This window comes from Artemia sp. Qi Xiang Cuo, chromosome 1, assembly GCF_049724085.1.
Source record: "Artemia sp. Qi Xiang Cuo chromosome 1, ASM4972408v1, whole genome shotgun sequence".
NCBI classification, from domain to species: Eukaryota; Metazoa; Arthropoda; class Branchiopoda; order Anostraca; family Artemiidae; genus Artemia; species Artemia sp. Qi Xiang Cuo.
The window spans coordinates 13,952,495-13,965,057 of record NC_142794.1 but is presented as its reverse complement, the minus strand read 5'-3'; the positions used below and the strand labels follow the sequence as shown (position 1 = coordinate 13,965,057).

The 12,563-nt window shown below is 36.2% G+C and overlaps 1 protein-coding gene and 1 pseudogene across 1 annotated transcript in view; both read left to right on the top strand.

Annotated features, from left to right (window-relative positions):
• Positions 1-5,782, top strand: part of LOC148956028 (uncharacterized) — a 16,138-nt gene extending 10,356 nt beyond the window's left edge. The window contains exon 3 of the mRNA XM_089093660.1: positions 4,481-5,782. Coding sequence (XP_088949786.1) covers positions 4,481-5,529 — 1,049 coding nt within the window. The 3' untranslated portion in view covers positions 5,530-5,782. The remainder of the gene's footprint in view (positions 1-4,480) is intronic.
• A 5,331-nt stretch (positions 5,783-11,113) lies between these two features.
• On the top strand, positions 11,114-12,070 carry LOC148956027 (actin-like; annotated as a pseudogene).
• The last annotated feature ends 493 nt before the right edge of the window (positions 12,071-12,563 follow it).

The following is a 12,563-nucleotide window of genomic DNA, read 5'->3' as shown; positions in this document are numbered from 1 at the left end:
TGCTGAAGTTGATTAGATAGGGTCAGATGAAATGAATGTATGCACTGCTGACCCATGGGGTGGGGGATGGTTGGAGACAGAGTGTGTCTACTGCCTTAAAGAAATGAGTTGGAGATAGAGTGGACACGACCTTGAGCAAAGGGTCCTCGAATAAATGTGAGTTAAAGAGGTATGACATGTTTATGTATACAAATTTAGGGTTGGACATTGAAAACCATTGAGTGACCTTTATAAAGTACTTTTCCTTCATAGTGCCCATTTGCATGATTTTTCGGTCATTTCTCCTAGGGAATTCCAGGCCTGCATTTGTCATATTAACCTAAGTTATTTTTTTGAACTTTTTGGCTGTTTATAATTGGCCTGTTCTTGTTCAAGGGTGCGAGGGCATATGGGACGTGGAAGGGTTTGTAAATTTTCCTCCGGTGCTTGGAAAAAATGCAATGATGCATGGGAGGCACGCTCTTTATTAAGTCGAAGCACTGCAATAACTATGAAATCTATGTATGATGCTTCCGTTTAAGATGATTCTCATAATTTGAGACTTTTGACCTTTTTTTCAATGAGCCCTCTCCCAAGTTTCTATGATCATACTTTTAAATATTCATTTAAAGTTGCGTTTCACTGTCTTATATAAAAAATCCCTATTATTTTTTTATGAGGACAGGGGGGGGGGGATATGGGAGCCAAATTTGCTCTTTACTAGGGCAACACTATTTCATTTTATCTTCTTTATTGACTATTATCAAAACTGTATTAAAATTTTCAATATATAATATTGACCGAAATGGATCAATTTTATACAATTAACTTTTAACATAAGTCCAGACCATGATAAATTGTGAATAAGGTACCGAAGAAAAGCGTCACCTTTAGAATCTTTTTTTGTACTATAATCATTATATCTTCACAGTAAAAAGCGACACGGACAAAACAAGGAGCTATTACCCTCTCAACATCTGTGTTACACATTTAGCTCAAAGAGGCTCCTCCAACAGAAGAAAGAGTAGGGGAGCCCCCTTCCCACCTATGTATATGGATTTAAAGGTTCTGTCACTGAAAGAGAGAAAATATTGACCTACAGTGTACTTTTTCAGTCTTCAGGGACCTCTCGTCCCATCCTGCATCCTCCCTGCATCAATTAACCTTGCTCTAAATAGCTGGTGTCCAACTAAATAATACTGATAAAAACGAACGAAACCTCAAATAGCAGAAATCGGCAATTAATTGAGGTGGCATCTCATTGTTAATCAAGTATAGCAGTAAAGTTTCAATTTCCGTTTGAATGAGTCTTCTCCCAATATTCTCTTACCGTTGGTATTAGTTGCCTCACGTTTTCACTTGGTCGTAGTTTAATCAGTTTCTTTTTAATTAACGTTTCTCTCCCTATTAAGTGTTGCTGTTTAATCTCCGAATGCAAAAATAAATTGCAGCTAATTAAAATATTATAGATCGAGTATGTTTGGCATTTTTTTTTCAGTTCATTTCAAGATATCCGCATTATCTTTAGAATTTGCGGCTGTCCTATTTTTTATTCTAATAGTTTTTATTAAAATTTGCTAGAAATATTTTTTGAATCACTCAAACTTCTTATCAATTTTGAAAATTTTGTCAAAATCCCAAAATGGTGGAAGCGACTTTTGAAAACCCTTTCTGGTGGATATGCCCATATTATATGTCATCTGAAAAATATCAAAATCATATTTAGGAATTTGGGAATTATTCTTGATGTTTTTTTTTTCCTTTCCGTAATCTCTCCAATAATTGTATATCTAATAATCTTAAAATAATATTAATTAATAATAATTTTAATATAATAAATAACAATAATGTTATAAAATAAATAAAATATAACAAATAACATATAATTTAATATAATAATTTTAATATAATTGGTACAATATATTTAACATTATTAATACATAATAATTTAATCTGTGCATAAAATTAGCCCAAAATCTAGGTTATTTACATAAAAAAAATATGTTTCTTTTGTCCCAATTATTAAAATTCTTTGTTGTCCGTTAATAGAATCATATCTAAGATATTTCCATATTATCTACTCAAACATATTCCTAATTCTCTCAAAATTTCTAAATAATCCAAAATAAAGTTATAATTCCTGGAATTCCAAAGAATTCCCGCTACTTTTCTTCATCACCCTATACGACTTCAAAGTCTTTCAGAAACAGACTCCTTTCCTATTACTCTATATATTAAGCCTTAGTCAACTTAATGACTTGCAGTTACCACTTTGCCACTATGATATTGAGTCTCCAGCGAATCACTTTTTATTTATAATTTCTGGTCACCTCCACTCGCTTCTTCTTTGACTCGTCTAGGAACATTTGGACGACCCTCAGTGAATTGTGAAAGAGCTAGATTTTCAATGTAATTTCAGATCGATTTTTATAGAAAATAGGCTTCAACTGAGCACTAAATTCAGAAAACTAGTCTCTCTGAAAAATTTGAAAATGACCTAATTTTCTCTGAAATTCAGAAAATTACCGCTCTCTTGAAATAAAAAAAGGGATGCATTATTCATAATTGATGACGGTGCCATTTTAATGTTTCAACTTGTATATTTATTTCACTCAAAAATACAAAAACATGACTTGAGATCTCTCTGATTGACTTGCTTGACTTGAGATCTCTCTATTTTCTGTCTTGTGCTTCTTTGAATTTTTTGAGGTTACATGGCCAGCTTCCTGCTGCCCTATGTAATAATATAGTTTTTATTTCCGAGCAATCGACTTATTTTTTCTGCACTTCCAATAATTTACAAATACTCCGTCAATACGGTCTGACTTTAACCCTTTGATAGCTTGTAATATGATCTGGAACACTCCCGCAGTCTGTGCGGGGCTGCCACTCGTTTGGTATCTTCAAAAACTATGTTAGAGATTTTCTTGCAAATAAATAATTTTTTTCCCGGTTCTCCGATAAGTTGATGTCTCCGGATTGGTTCTGTACATAACGAAGAAAAAAAACACACAAAAAAAAACAAAAAAAGCTGGGCAGGAGAGGTGGGGGAGGCCACCCTAACATGGATACACAAAAATAAACACACCTACAACAAATATAATATATTTAAATATTTCCTTGTTAAATTTCAGCTGAGATTTCCGGGAAGAATCAGATAGAATTTAATCATTTAACTTATATTTGGTTGAAATTATTGTTGTATTTAATTGTTGTTACCTAATTAAGAATCTAGTTTTACTTGAAGTATAATCTAAAGTATGTATCTGAAGTATAAATTTCATAGCCTAAAAATGATATATATATATATATATATATATATATATATATATATATATATATATATATATATATATATATATATATATATATATATATATATATATATACATATAATATATATATATATATAATTTTCTACCACATTTATTTGGATTTTAAGGATCACTGAGGTTCTGGAGGTGGAACTAGTCTTTTTAATTTAGTCCTAGTCTAAAGAGATTACTAGTTTTCCAAATAGAGATGGGTCACGCAGTTTCAGCCTTTAAGAAGTGAAGACTGAATCCTCTAATGGAGAGGGGGAGGGACACAAAAATAATCTTTTGTCACATTTATTCTGATTTTAAGTGTGAGTGGGAGTTCGTAGGAGGAACTAGTCATTTTAATTTTATGTTTTCTGAAGAAAATACTAGTTTTTCAATAAAGAAGGTCCCCTTACAGCGGGACACAAAACATACAACACAGAAACGAAACACCTAACACGTGTTTCTATAAACCCACCAAAGATAATAGTCACTGCTCTCATAGTTGTGTTCCAGTCCACCCTAATGGGCTGAATTTAGCTCTAGACTGTACAAAAAGTTGGTAAGTTTTCCGATTAATTCACTAATGAAATAGCTAAGAAATAAATATACCTTTAGAATCAGAATTTCATCCCTAATCCAAATATAACGTTCGTTAGCGTCGGAAATGAACTATACCCCGACCCCCTAATGTGCAAATATATACCCTGAATTGTATATATCGAATGAATTTTCCATTATTTTGGCAAACTGTTAAATCAAATCGAAGAAAAGAGTGACTTATGGAAAATTCAGTGCATATATACAATTCAAGGTATCTATTTGCACGTTAGGGAGCTGGGGTAAAGTTCATGTCCTACGCAAACAAATGTTATATCTGAATTCAGGATAAAGTTCCGATTCTGAAGGTATGTGTATTCCTTAGCTGTCTCATTACTTAATCGGATAATTTATCCAAAAGTTCGCTTTTTGTGTCGGTTTGTATTATTCTTGTTTTTATTTCTCACCAGCATATGGTCCATATTGCTTAGAAACTAAATTGATATTAGTTACACCTTTAGGAAAAACTAGAAAATTGCTTTTTAGCATGGTGGCGCCCCCATTAGCTAGACTGAATTGACTCTTCCCATATTTACGAAGTGTATAATATATTATTTATATTTATTTTTATTTTTTGATATATAATAATTATTTTTTAGTGAGTGAAATATTGCTGGATAGACTTGAAGAGAGAGACAACGAAGTTCTAGATCTGAGACAAAGGATAGAAATTCTAGAAAAAGAACTGTCAGATGGGAAATATCTCATTTCTGAGCTGAAAAGAGAGAAAGAGTTTGATAGGATTCAGTTTGAGGCAAACTTGAAAGAGAAAGATATGCGTACGGACAAACAATCAGAAATGATAGCCAAACTGAGAACAGAATACGACATACTGGAAGCGAAATGTGAACTGAATTTGCAAGATAATATTAAAGATGAAGAAATTAGAAGATTAAAAAATGAACTGAAAAAATGGCTACAAATAATATCTTCTTACTTTATTGGCGATACGCCAGAAAAATTTGCTGACGAAATAGTTTGTCTGCTTCGAGATAAGGAAGCCCTAGCTACTGAATGCCAAGAGTTGCACAACGAATTAGCTTTAGTTAAAAACCATAAAAAAGTACCTGATTTGAAACGCTTGAGTCATTTGCAAGAAAAACCTGATCGGTTACCCCCTGTTCCTAATGTACCTCAAAGTAGTGATGAAGATAGTGAAATTGGGAAGCTGAGAAAGAGAATATCGTCTTTTATGGATGAAAGAATGATGCTGTTAGAAGAAAAAATTAAATATAAAGAATTGTGCGAGAAACTGAAATACATGCAGAGCGATATTGAGAAGAAGGAACAGAAAGTATTGGAGTTGAGTGGTGAAAATCAGAACCTGAATGAAAATTATATGCATTACAAAGACTTTTTTGATAAAGTTTACTGTGAAATTAAAGGTTTTCAAGGGGAAGGTTTTGAAGCCACTACAGAAACTGTTTCTTCTTCTATATTCAATTTGTTAGGTCGGTTTAGGGAGTTGATGAATCAATATGAAGGGAATTTGAAAGAATTGGAAGTGGTGAAGCAATCCTATTCATTTACTTTAAAATCTTTAGTTCTTTGTAGAGCAGATTTAAGCCTAGCTTGCACCAGGAACGAGATTAGGAAGAAGAAGAAAGAAGCTGCAAAAACAAGTGCTGGATGGCTAATGGATTCATAAGATTTTTTTTCCTGTCTTTTTATGTATTAAGGTGTTTTAAACGAAGCCGCTAGGAATACAGCTGTACAGCCAGTTCATATGTAAGTCTTGTGTTATTGTTTGTATTCTTGTAAATTTTTTTTTTGTAATAAGATAGTAAAATGGAATTGGAAAAGCTAATTTATTTGTAAATCTGTTGTTTTTTTTATATTCTTGTGATTTCTTTTTTAATAATATGGAAAAAAGAATTGAAAAGAACTACATTATCTGCCATTTTTGTTACTTTTAATTACTAAAGGAGAATAGTAGCAAACTGGGGGTATCAGCAGGGAAAAAAAATATTCACTCGGAGAATTGCTGGACAGCTAATTTGTTTCTAAATCTTGTTTTGTTTTACCAGTGGCGCCGATTCACGAAAATTTAGGGGGGGGGGGTTGCAGAAACGACCAGTTAGTCATGATAGATAGATCATATATGATAGATGGCTCTCGCGCCGTTGAGGCTGCAAGTCATTCTATCCTAGTTTAACTTGTTCAGTGCCTTGAAATACTCCTCCCTTTGCGATGAAAGTGGTATTAATCAAAACTGTATTAATAGTGCTATTCTTTGTGACTGAGGCTGCTGCTGAAAACTGGATTGATCAATGCAAAAAAGCTACTTTCATTTCTTTTGCTGTTTTGGCGCCATCTGTCATAGCTACACTCGTCACACTGAGAATTTATAAAAATATAGATGACGTTCCCTTCGTTCGCAAGCGAACAAGAACAGAACGCAGAGGTGGCAGAAAGAAATTTAAGATTGACGTGTTAGTCACCTACGGACGATTGGCCAGCCAAAAGCCTAAGCGTGAGAGTTGTTTAGTCTCAATCCCAAGCGTGAGCCTACCGCCCCGGCTGATTCCTGACAACAAGGCTCCTACCAATGATTTCGGGTGTAATTGTCCTCCAGTAGTATCACCGCAGGTTCTCTCTTGTAAACACCAACTTCCAAACTTCCTTCTGAGCACCGTCCGCTCACTAACGAATAAAGTGGATGAGTTAGATGTCATTCTACGTCAGAATAACATCCATATCGCCGCAATTACCGAAACATGGCAGCTCGACGAGACAAGTGGAAGGATGGCTGGTTACAAGGTTTTCTTGAACACTAGAACAGACAGGATTGGCGGAGGTGTTGCCCTGTATGTACGCGATGATATCCCCTGCAAATATTTAGATAACTTCAATGACCCTAACCATGAAACGATCTGGGCATTATGCAAGCCAAAACATTTACCACGAGATGTCTCTTGCATCATTATTGCAAGTATCTACTATCCTGAAAGCGCCAAAAACAGACGGCTGTTGGTATCCTACCTTCAGTCTACGTTAGACACATTACGACAGCGGTATAGCCGCCCGGGCTTCATAATAGCTGGTGACTTCAACCAAACAAAGAAACAATGGCTTGCCAATACGCTGGGTATGTCACAAGTGGTCAAGATACCCACCCATGTGACCGGGAGCACCCTTGACCTTATTCTTACAAACCTTGCTCCATATTACAAAGACGTGTCTTCGAACGGGACATTGGGCAAATCGGACCATCACACTCTGCTGATGAAGACAAAAAGTGAAATCAGGAAGCTTAAGAAAATAAAAGTACTCCGGAGACCTATTACGAAGTCTGCTATTAATACGTACGGAATGTGGGTCGGTACTCACTGCTTCAGCGAAGTATACAACGAAAGCGATGTCAACAGAAAAGCAGAAATATTTCAGTCCCTACTCTATGACAAATGCTTAGAAGTTTTCCCGGAAAAGCAATTTGTCGTGAGCGAATCTGACAAGCCCTGGATCACTACAAAAATAAAACAGCTGAGTCGCGAAAAAAACACTGTAAGGCAGTCAAGTAGTGACGCAACGTCGTTACGATTATTAAGAAACAAAATAGTTAGCCTTTGTCGCGAGGCAAGAAAGTCCTTCGGAAAATCCCTTTCGGACCCTGAAATAAAAAAGGATCCCCGTAAATGGCACCGTCTAGTGAGGCAGATTGCTGGAAAAATAGTATCATCCAGTATCCGTATTCTGAACGATGATGGGTCACTCGTGAGTGCAAATGACGTCAACAATTACTTTACTGACATTTGTACATCCTTTCCTGCCCCAACTAACACTGAAATATAGAACCTACTGTCAACATGCCCTGACGAAGGTGAAATCGAAATAGTTGAGCATCAAGTTTTCAAAGAGCTGAACAAGTTGTGTCCATCCAGTAGCTCTTTTCCTGAAGAGCTGCCTATAAGGTTAATACGAGAGTTCTCTCTTTTCCTGGCCAAGCCACTTGGACACATCATCAGCGAATGTTTCGCCCAGTCAACTTTCCCGTCGTGTTGGAAACGCGCATTTGTGCGTGTTATACCGAAGACTAAAACACCCAAATGTTGCAACGAGTTACGACCGATATCAATCACATCTACCTTTGCAAAAGTCACCGAGTCATTCATCCTGCGTGAATTGCTCAAGCACACGCGGGAAAACATAGACCGTTACCAGTATGGCGGCCTCAAAGGTTGCAATACCTCGATATACCTCGTGCGCCTAGTTGACATTATCTTTAAGTGGCTTGACAAGGGCAGTACCTTTATCGACCTAGCTCTCGCCGATTTCAGGAAGGCATTTGACCTGATTTGTCATCTTACGGCAGCAAAAAATATGCGAGCAATGGGCGCACAGAAGCGGTCTCTTGCATTAGTGATGAGCTTCCTTCAGGACAGAACGCAGTGTGTATTTCCATTGTTTGAAGGTGAGTTGATCTCATACTGGTCTAAACTTACCTGTGGAGCCCCTCAGGGTACAAGACTTGCTGGTTTCATATTTATCTCCCTCATCAACTTCCTCGTTCAGAATTTCGAAGAGCGACTCAAATTCGTCGACGATTTATCATTTGTCCTCAAATACCTCGTCAGAGAAGGTGTAATCGAACGTCAGTTCAGCGAGACCCTTCTGGCATCCTTCTCTGAGGACTGTGAACGTTACAAGTTGACACTGAATGCAGATAAATCAATGATCCTCAGGTTTTGCCCCTTAAAACGTGATCTGGAATTCCCACAAGTCCCTTTCCCTGTTGTTCCATCTGCAAAAATCCTCGGAGTCACATTATCGATGGACTGCACATTCACCGAACACGTGGAGAAGGTTATTAAGGCTGGCAATGCATCACTTCAGACCTTAGTCCTGATGCGCAGGTTTGGCTGCGACACTCAAAGCCTAAAAAATGCCTATATTACGTATGTGAGACCTCTACTCGAATATGCCGTCGCTGTCTGGGGACCTTTTGTCCAGAGCACCCACTACCTTTGCGATGACCTTGAATCTTTGCAGAAACGAGCTGTTAACATAATCGTTGGTAACAGAAGTGACGACAACAACAAACTCTTGCAAGAACTGAACCTTGAATCTCTCAGCGACAGACGATTATCACTGATCATGTCCCTCGGCAAGTCACTGCTATCTTCGCCCCATCACAGACTGATCCTCCCACCTGATGCTCCTGTTAACCAAAGAACCAGATCCCAGTCGAAGCTACAACCCCCTGTCTGCAGGACCAACCGCTACCAAAACACGTTTGTCCCCTTTTTCGTAGAAGCATACAACAAGACTTAGTGTTATTTGAATTCACGTGTTAGTGTTTTTATAGTGTTATTTGTATTATTTTTTTTTTCATATTGTTGTAAAGACGACATTAATTAGCCATGGCTACGCTGTTCGATCTTAATAAACCTATGTCTATGTCTATGTCTATGATAAAATAGAAATAAGAAAGTCCGCCCTAATTGGCGTCCCCTGTGTTTTACTCTTCTGATTTTTGTAATAAGATGGTAAAATAAAATTTAAAATGCATTATCAGTCAACTTGCGTTGCTCTCCAGTACTAAAGTGGTACAATAGAAAACTGGGCGTAGCATCAGGGCAACAGCTGAACAACAACAAGGAGAGGATAACAACTAATGCATTTGTAAGTCTGTTCTTTTCTGTATTCTTGTAGTTTGTTCATACTACTACTACTAACAACTCACTGCAGCACCAAGCCGCCTGAGGCCAACGCAGCTGCGCACGCTCCTCTTCCATCCCAGTGTATTCAAAGCCTCCATTTTTTAAACCCTCCCAGGAAGTTCCCATTTCCTTTAAATATTTCTTTATGACGTCCTCCCACCCCAGACGAGGACGACATGCTTTCCGTTTAGCTCTAGACGGTTTCCCAAAAAGGACAATCTTCGGCAATCTGTCATCCTTCATCCGCACTACGCGCCCTAGCCATCTCAACCTTTCTTTCATTTTTCATAGTTAAACTGAATTTGAAGTTCGAAAAAATGTTGGCTGCGTCCAAATTTTTACTGCTCTAATTAATCTTACACAGTATATATTACACAGTATATGTAATAACTCAAGGGAATGTTACAGATTGGCTACACATAAACTGTTTAAATGAAAGTAAAGCTTTTACAAAAACAGTTAGATATGATAAAAGCACTAAACCTGCCTAAAATTACAAATATTCATTATTTTTAGACTTTGCCAAGCATGCATGTTATAAGTACAATAAAAGTCAGTTTTGTCACTATTAATTCCGGTTATTATTTATAAGCTAAAAATGTAAAGTTTATTTCCTTTAAAAAAGTATTCATGTATCAAAGTAAACAAATTAAAAATGATTAAAAATATAATAAATGATTAAGATAAAGTAGTATTTTAACTAAATAATTAAAAAATCAAATGTCAAAATTATTTTTCCTTCTTTTTGCGTATTAGGGTATTCAAAAAGAAGCCGCCATGACAACAGCTTGCCAGCTAATTCATTTGTAAATATGTTCTTTTTTTTTATTCTTCTGATTTTTTCCAAAGTTGAAGAATTTGAAGTTCTAGAAATTGTTAGCTGTGTCCAAATTTTCATTCATCGGTTTGACACAGTTATTAGTCAAGGGAATGTTGCAGATTGGTTATACAGAAATGGTTTAAATCAAATTAAAGCTTTTACAAAAATATTTAGATATGATATAAGCACTAAAACTGACTAAAATTGTAAATATTTTTTATTTTTACACTTTGCCAACCATGTGTATTATTAAGACAATAATTGTGAGTTGTGTCACTATTAATTCTGGTTATTATCTATAAGCTAAAAAGGTCATAAAAATGTAATTTACAAGTTTATTTTCTTTAACAAAATATTCGTTAATCAAAGTGAATAAATTAAAAAATTAATAAACGACTAGGATAAAATAGTATTATATTCAAATGATCATAAAAATAATCATAATTAAGTCAAAAAGTAGTTTTTTAAAAGATGTGTTTTTGTTTTCTTGTGAGTTTTCAAATTTAAATCGAATCAAGATATTGACGCTAAAACACCGTAATTGTGACGGAAAAACATAAAAAATCTAAACCGTGAGTTTGATTATATGTAAAAAGATGCACGGATCCAAGTTTAAATGGTGCTTTACAGAACTCTGTTACCAAAGTCACTACATACAATATTTTGCAACTTTGTTACGAGTTATCTGCAAATATACAGTTTCTATATTGATTCGATAATTTTCTATAATGAAAATAGAGATTGCTGTTCAGCTGTGGTGTTTATTACTTCATTTTCAATTTTCTAACTCGAAATATGGCACGACGAATTTGCCGCATTTGTTGTTGATAGTGGTTCAAGAATGTGCATAGCCAGTTTAGTTGGTGATGATGCTTTCCGTGCCGTCTACCCTTCCATTGTTAGTCGCCCAAGTCATCAGAGTGCAACAGTCGGCATGGGACAAAAGGACCGCTTCATAGGAAATGAAGTCCAGTCCAAAAGAGGCATCCTGACCCTAAAGTACCCCATTAAACATGACATCGTTACCAATGGGGACGATACGGAGAAAATCCTATCATAAATTTTTCAATGAGCTCCGTGTAGCGCCAGAGGAATACTTTGCGCTGCTAACTGAAGTGCCGCTTAACCCCAAAGGCAACCGAGAAGAGATGACTCATGTTATCCTCAGGGCTTTCAACACACCAGAAAAATATGTTGCCATTCAAGCTATCCTCTCTCTTCACCTCTGGAAAAACCAGTGGCATTATCTTGGACTCTGGTGCCGTCTCTCACCTCGTCCCTATCTTTGGAGGTTATGCTCCTACCATCTTGCGTTTGGACTTGGCTGGTCGCCGTCTGACTAACTGCCCGTGAAAATTTTGACTGGGAGAGGCTACTCCCTCACCACCACAGCTCAAAGAGAAACTGTCCGTGATATTAAAGGAAAACTTTGCCTTGACTTCGAACAAGAAATGACCATAGCCGCTAGCTCCACGTCTTTGGAGAAGAGCTCTGAATTTCTTGACGTACATGTTACCACAGTTGTAAGTGCGTGATTCAGGTGTTCCGAAGCTCTATTTCAGCTATCCTTCTTTGGTATTGAATCCTCTGGTATCCATGAAACCCCTTATAACAGTATTATAAAGTGTGATGAAGACATCAGGATTGACCTGTGTGTCAATACTGTTCTTTCTTGTGGAACCATAATATATCCAGGTATTACTGATAGAATGCCAAAAGAAATGCTGCTCTACCACCATCTACAATGAAAATTAAAATTATTGCTTCCCATGAGTGCTCTTTCTGGATCAGTGGCCCCATCCTCACCTCTCTCCACATTCCAACAGATGGGTGTATGATCGAATCAAGAGTATGTTGAATCAGGTCCATCAATCGGTCATAGAAATATACAAATAGAGCTTGTATACTCTAAAGTTAATTTTTTTTTGTTCATACTCGAATACGAATGTAATTTAAAATACAAGTTATATAGGCCTACAAGTTGATAAAAACCTATTTCCTCTTTTTCAACTGTTCCCAATAATTCTACGTTAGCTCGTGAGAATATGGGTGTTAACTAACAAACTTATGCCATTGCGAAAATGATTTCGCAAATTGTTAGTGGTACAAGTTTGTTAGTGTTAAATAAAAAATTTCCCTTATGTTGTTAAATAAAAAATGTGCCACTAACAATCTGCGAAAACTTATTATTAGGTTCTACAT